The sequence below is a fragment of the Lontra canadensis genome, unplaced genomic scaffold, assembly GCF_010015895.1.
Source record: "Lontra canadensis isolate GAN:19392208 unplaced genomic scaffold, GSC_riverotter_1.0 scaffold27, whole genome shotgun sequence".
NCBI lineage: Eukaryota > Metazoa > Chordata > Mammalia > Carnivora > Mustelidae > Lontra > Lontra canadensis.
Window position 1 is genome coordinate 3513849 of NW_022631021.1, and position 7450 is coordinate 3521298.

At 43.3% G+C, this 7450-nt stretch overlaps 1 protein-coding gene across 2 annotated transcripts in view; it reads right to left on the minus strand.

The window, feature by feature from the left end:
- The window catches only part of MTO1 (mitochondrial tRNA translation optimization 1), a 28704-nt gene extending 25595 nt beyond the window's left edge, over nt 1-3109 (minus strand). For both annotated transcript variants that reach the window (XR_004383450.1, XM_032864361.1), the window contains exon 1: nt 2801-3109. Coding sequence is in view for 1 of the 2 variants with exons in the window: in XM_032864361.1 (XP_032720252.1) it covers nt 2801-3017 (217 nt within the window). In the remaining variant the exon portion in view is untranslated. The remainder of the gene's footprint in view (nt 1-2800) is intronic.
- Between the last annotated feature and the right edge of the window lie 4341 nt (nt 3110-7450).

Sequence of the window (7450 nt, forward strand, 5' to 3'; positions counted from 1 at the left end):
GACACAGAATAAACAGGTGCACAAGGCTTTTCTTTTTCATTGTGAAATGTAAAAATAGTTGGCAAAAACAACAACAACATTATTTTCCAGGTTAGTAGAAAATAAAAGACTTTCTGCCTCCAACTTTATTATTAGCAGATGATAATGGCTAAATCACAACAGGACAATTCTGCCTTTTGCATTCTTAGGTCAGTTCTAAGTGAAAGCTATCTTTCTGAGGCCATGTAGAAATATTAAAGATTCTCCAATATATTGAATTATCTTACAAATCAGATTTTGATTCAAGAACAAAATTGTCATCCACTAAGCTCATCTATTAGAGTTATTATTTCTGAAATGCATTTATTTAAAAAGAAAACATTGTATTTTATTGACTGAATTATATGAATATGGATTTTGGTAAGAATCCCTTTTTCCCTCACAGAACTACATTACTTATATTTAATGACCAGCTTAGTTCAATAATACAACACTTTCTTCATTAAAATCTTAAATTATTATTGAAAGGTAGTATACAGTCTTTATTTCTTAAAATATAAACACTGAAATGTCTAATAAGCAAATTGTAATCTTTTGGGTAATCACATCACCCCCCCCCAAAAAAGAATCACTGTTAACAGTGTTTATTTCTCCACAGTTATGAGCTGAATGGGAATTTTTTAAAAGTACTTCAGTATCAAATATGTGATTTATTCACAATTTTTTAAAGACTTTATTTATTTAACAGAGAGAGATCACAAGTAGGCAGAGGCAGGCAGAGAGAGGGGGAAGCAGGCTCCCTGCTGAGCAGAGAGCCCCATGCGGGATGGGGGTGGGGGCTGGGTTCCAGGAGCCTAAGATCGTGACCTGAGCTGAAGGCAGAGGCCTAACCCACTGAGCCACCCAGGTGCCCCATTTTATTCACAATTTTTGCAAAACAGTTAATATTTCTACTGTTCACTCTTAAGCAAAATGCAGGAGGGGAAAAAAACACAGGCTTGCACGATTTACTGTGGAGGCCAAGAAAAACAAGGCTGTCCCCACCTCGAGTCTAGCCCTGACATAAGTACAGCCATCTTGACAAAGCAAAAGCTGGCACCTTGCACCCCCTCTCCACCCGCTCCCCTCCCCTCAGTAGTAGATGTGAACAAATAGTTAACTTGTAAAAATCACAATCGTGCAAGACAGGAGTCTCCCTCGGTTTACAAATGTCCCAGTGCTAAGTCTCACTAACAAGGATGCTTGATAGGAAGAATGTGACATTCCACCAGGAAACTCCCAACTGTCTTCATGCTAGTGCCTCATTAGAGGGAAAAACAGCCTTGGCTTGATAGTAACCAGGCCTTATCCGGACAGTCTTCTTTACCCTGATAGTCCTTCTGAATATCCCCTTTGTTCTCACCCACCGCCAAGCCCACCTCTACTCTGCCTTTAAAAACACTGACTGTTTCGCTAAGCATGATACCCTCTAGTTCCATCCACGTCGTCGCAAATGGCAAGATTTCATTTCTTTTGAAGCGAAATAAGTCAATCGGAGAAAGACAATTATCATATGATCTCCCTGATATGAGGGAGAGGAGATGCAACATGGGGGTTAAGGGGATAGGAGAAGAGTAAATGAAGCAAGATGGGATTGGGAGGGAGATAAACCATAAGTGACTCTTAATCTCACAAAACAAACTGAGGGTTGCTGGGGGGAAGGGGGATTGGGAGGGGGGGTGGGGTTATTATGGACATTGGGGAGGGTATGCGCTATGGTGAGTGCAGTGAAGTGTGTAAACCTGGCAATTCACAGACCTGTACCCCTGGGGGAAAAAATATATGTTTATAAAAAATAAAATTAAAAAAAACCAAAAACATACAAAAAAAACACTGACTGTAATCTGGTTCGGGGTCCAAGTCCCTACTCCGCTGTGTCGGGTATACTTGGGCCCAAGCTTAAGCTTGTCAAATAAACCCTTGTGTGATTACGTCAGTGTTGGCTCCTGGGTGGTCTCTCAGATGCGAAAACTCGGGCACAACATTACAAGATGATGTTTTAGCTAGCACCTATTATGGTGCTAGAAAGAGGTGTTGCTTTAAATTATAGCCGTCCACCCATTGCCTGTTAAGTGTGAAAAAAGCACTGCCAGTTCCTGATCACAAAATTAGGAAACAAACACCAAGTAGAGATATAGAATACAATAAAAGGTAGCATCGTTCTTCAAAGGGGCTTCATAAAATCTTGATAAAAACACAACAATTGTGGGCGCCTGGGTGACTCAGTCCTTGGGCATCTGCCTTGGCTGGGGTCATGATCCCAGGATCCTGGGATGGAGCCCTGCATTGGGCTCCCTGTTTGGCCGGAAGCCTGCTTTCCACTCCCCCTGCTGTGTTCCCTCTCTCGCTGTGTCTCTCTCTGTCAAATAAATAAAAATAAAATCTAAACAACACCAACAACAGAGCCCACAACAATCGTTTAACAAGTCATTCCTAATAAATGTTAATTCACTCTATTTCCAAAGCAACAAGCTAGTAAAGGGTAAACGACAAAAATGAAGTAAGAAACTATCAGCTTGTATTCTTAGTTTCCCTCTTTCCCAAACTAATTACTTCTGTCAGCAGCAGCACAATACATGGTCCACGGAACAGCCTAATCCAGGGTTCTGGGTCAGGCCTACCTTATCTGTGAAACTCAAAAGGATAAAACCACAGACATTAGGATTCTCACTAGCCTTGGGGAAGAGGAGAGGCTCCCCGCATCAGCAACCGGGGAAGCGGTGAAGGCGCTTACTGGCAGTTTGCGACCTACGCCAAGCTCCACGCTACCCGAGCTCCTTACCGATCGTGTCCACGCGATGGGTTAGTAGCAGAGTCCGGGAGCCGCACCGAGCTGCAGCGGCGGCTGCCTCGGTCCCGGCATGTCCTCCGCCAATGACTACCACGTCAAAGTTCGTACCCAGAGGCGCCGCGCTGTCACCGATGAAACGGGCCAACGGAAGGTGCTTTTTGGTGAAGGAAGCCGCGACACAGAGACCACAACCGCGCAGAGAAAACATAGCTGGAGAAAGTTAGAGTCTGACCCTGAATCTGACGCAGGCTATTCGCAAAAATTCGGGGTAGGAGGGAAAGGCTTCAGGGCGCAGCCATCTTTGCGCTGATGTCACAGCGTAGCAGTCTACGTCCAGCGTCAGCGCTGATTGGGGCTTTGGCGCGATTTTACTGGAGAAGTGAGACCCGGTAACTGTGCTGGTGGCACCGGTGGTGTAAATCTCCTTTCGTTGTTGGTGGAGGTTTTTGATTACATATGGCTGTGAATTGGTGGCTTCTACTTGGTCGTTTTCTGTTCTTTTCGGCGATTGGCATCCCTAATCGCCAGTTGGTCACCTACAGACAATGATTTTGATCACTTTGCCTTAAAAGATTCTTTGGATTTTCTGGTAAACTATCACGGGGATTACTGTTTGTTTATAAAGGCTAGCCTATGAATAGGAGGAGATTGGAAAGCAGTTAAAACACATTTGGAAAGCAGTTAAAGCAAAATAAATTGTTAAAATGAAAGATTGATTATGGCTAATTAGGGGAATGGAATGGTTGAAGATTAAATGTCCAGTCTTTGGAAATGGACATTTTTATTTATATATATATTTTAAAGATTTTATTTATTTATTTGACAGACAGAGATTACAAGTAGGCAGAGAGGCAGGCTCCCTGCTGAGCAGAAAGCCCCATTCGGAGCTGGATCCCAGGACCCTGGGATCATGACCTGAGCCACCCAGGCGCCCCGGAAATTGACATTCTTAAAGCCTTTCTTAGGAGACCTTTAATGGGTTAATGAAACAACCCATGTGACAGTTTTATTCTTCTGATTATTAAAATATATCAAATAGAAATAGAAAACTGTGAGTCTTAAAGAAGCTATAACTTCCTCAGACGTTTTCATCCCCACCTCTGTAATCCTTGGCAGCATTTTGTTGCTAATGCTTCCTAATTTTTGTTTTTGTTTTTAAGGATTTTTATTTATTTGTCAGAGAGAGGGAGAACACAAGCCGGGGAGCAGCAGGCTGAGGGAGAGTGACAGAGGGAAAAAGCAGGCTTCCTGATGAGTAAGGAGCCCAATGAGGGACTTAACCCTGGGATCTTGGAATTATGACCTGAGCCAAAGGCGGATGCTTAACCTACCTAGTCACCCAGGTATCCTGCCTCCTAATTTTTTTAATAGAAATACTCATGCTGCTAATATTTTGCAATTATAACACTGTGATTATGTTATTTTTGTTTGCCTTTTTTTTTTTTAAGATTTACTTATTTGAGATAGAAAAAGAGAATGTGTATGCATGGGGGGAGGGGCTGGGGGAAGAGGGAGAAAATTCTCAGGCAGACTTCCTGCTGAGTATGGAGTTGGACCTAGGAGATGGATCTCACAACTCTGAGATCATGACCTGAGTGAAACCAAGAGTTCCATGTGCAACCAACTGAGCCACTCAGGACCCCCACTTTGCTTATTTTTTTTTAAACAATGTATTTTTGACTCTATGCCATGTATATTGAAAGGTCCCCCAATAATGGGTCTGTGATTAAAGGAGCGAGACTGATACAATGCAAAGGTCAAGCAAAGCTTTATTTTGTGCCAAGCATCGAGAATCAAACCGACCGTTTGGGACTGTGCCTCTTACAGAGAGGGCGACCTCTCTCTGCCTTACAGACTAGCTTTTAAGGGCAAAGGCCATGTGGTTGGGCCTGGCCACGCACAGGTGGCCAATGAGATTGTAACACACAGAGAAAGCTGTGCAGTCATGCTAGGTCACACACGGGTGGCCAATTGAATTACAATTTACCCTAGTAGATATTTGAACTAGCCTATCATCTTGGTCAGAATTGGTGCCCAAAGGGCACCCAAAGGGCGGGGCCCATACTACTTGGTAGCTAGGGAGACAGTATGCGCCCCCACCGATTGGATACCTCCACCTGGCCTGACCCACCCTTATATTTGGGCTTTGTTACCTGGGACTGGTTTCCTGGGCTTGCTTTTAAGTAAGTCCCTGAAGGGGGGGGCAGGGTCAGTTTAAGTTTTACTGCATAAACAACAAAATCACTGTTTAACCCAAGATGGAATCCCTCTGGCTAAATAGGCCCTTACATATATATCAATATGTCACATTTTAACCATAATTTATTTAATCAAATCCCAATTACTGGACATCTGGATTGTTTCTAACTTTTTGATATTGTCATCATCCTTGTACATATATCTCTTTCTAAATTGATGGGACTCTCTATAAATGAAGATACTAGGCAAAAGGATTCCTCAATATTTATACTTTTGGTAATGGCTAAATTAGCCTTCTGAAAGCTTCATGTCAGGTTGCATTAACAGTGTAAGGCTATTTCATTATACTGTAGCCAGGACTGGAGTTTTAATTAAGTTTTAAATTTAAATGTGAAGAAGATGGACATTTTATATGTGAATGCTTTTTTTTTTTTTTTCATTTCACAGCCATTTCTCCTCCTCCATCTCCTCCTCCTCCTCCTCCTCCTCCTCCTCCTCCTCCTCCTCCTTCTTCTTCTTCTTTTTTAAAGATTCTATTCATTGGGGGCGCCTGGGTAGCTCAGTGGGTTAAAGCCTCTGCTTTCCGCTCAGGTCATGATCCCAGGGTCCTGGGATCAAACCCCTGCATTGGGCTCTCTGCTCAGCAGGGAGCCTGCTTCCCTCTCACTCTCTGCTTGCCTCTCTGACTATTTGTGCTCTGTCTGTCAAATAAATAAATAAACTCTTTAAAAAAATAAAGATTCTATTTATTTATCTGACAGAGAGAGAGAGAGAGATCACAAGGAGGCAGAGGGGCAGGCAGAGAGAGAGAGGGGGAAGCAGGCTCCCCGTTGAGCAGAGAGCCCAATAGGGGGCTTGATCCCAGGACCCTGAGATCATGACCTGAGCCACCCAGGCGCCCCTCACAGCCACATCCAAGACATCAGCTAATGGATTCTGGAAAGCCAGAATTGCTTTTCCTCCTATTTTTTTCTGGCTATTCCTTTCAGTCATTTTTCTGGTGCCTCCTCCTTAAGCACTGAGCTCAAACCCAAGGGCATAACAAAACCAATTCCCAAATCCCATCTTTAGGCCTCTATCTCCTGGGACCACCCCCAATACTAACTCTGTAGCAGTTTGGGTCCAGTCAGAAGTTGGAATCACATAGTAGGGCACCTGGGTGGCTCAGTCAGTTAAGGGCCTGCCTTAACCTCAGGTCATGATCTCAGAGTCACAGAATCAAGTCCCACATGGGCTCCCCACTCAGCAGGGAGTCTGCTTCTCCCTCTGACCTTTGCCCATCTCATGCTTTCTTTCTCTCTCAAATAAATAAAATATTTTTAAAAGAGTATTACATCGTAGTAGTTAATGTAAGAATAATTAACCATATTGAGGTATCTGGCTGGCTTAGTTGGTAGAGCCTGCAACTCTTGATCTGGGGTTGTGAGTTCAAGCCCCACACTGGGGGTAGAGGTTACTTAATTATTTCACTCTAAAATAAAAAAGAATACCTATAATAAAAGAAATAACATATAAAGAAACTATATATGGTACGCTAGGACTGAGAGAGAGTACCCAAGTAAGAATGAGTTCAAAAGGGGTTCAGATCTCAAGTGCAGAAGGCCTTCAGAGAGTATGGGCTACATAACATAGAGGGCTTGCAGAGAGAGCAGCTGCTCTCTGTGGACCTCCTTGGCCATAGGCAGGCTACATGCAAGGCTTGTAGAAGGACCAGCTTCTTGGTGTGTGACCTTCTGGACTACAGACCAGGCAGGAATCTTGGTTTCCCTGTCTAGTAAGTTGTGGATGGGTTATAGCTGGGCCAAGGTGGCAAGGTCTCAGAGGGATCACTTTCCGGGCCTATAGCTGGGGTAGGCCCTACCAGATATTCTCACACCTACAAGTCTGACCTTTCCCCTGCAGTTCCCTTCCACTCTCTCCAGTATGTTGGAAATTGGCAGGAAACCTCTTCTTCCTAGTGTCCTCCTATAAGCTCTACTGAGAAAGGTTAACATAGTGGGCACTTTAGAAGAGAACTGCTTAAAGGAATTCTGTTTTTTATCAGACAGCATTTACCAAGGGGTGTACTAAGTCCTTGTCTGAGAAGCAATAAGTTGACAACGGACACATTTCAAACTTCACAAGCTCCAGCCACACGTGCTGTTGTCTGAACAACTAGGCACAGTCTACCCTTGGGTTCTACCCTTTTCCTTTGTATCTACTTTTCCCTGAGATTGGTTTGCTTGAGAACAAGCCTGACTACACAATAGTCCTCCTTCCATTTTACAAAAGAAAAATACAGATTTCTCACATCACATTTCGAACTAGGGCTCATTGCCCTGGGGTGTTTAAAAAAAACAAACACCAAAAACAAACCAAACCAACCAACCAAACAAACAAACAAACTAAAAACACCTTTGTATCAAAGAGGATATATCAAAATATTGGTTTTAAGAAAACCTT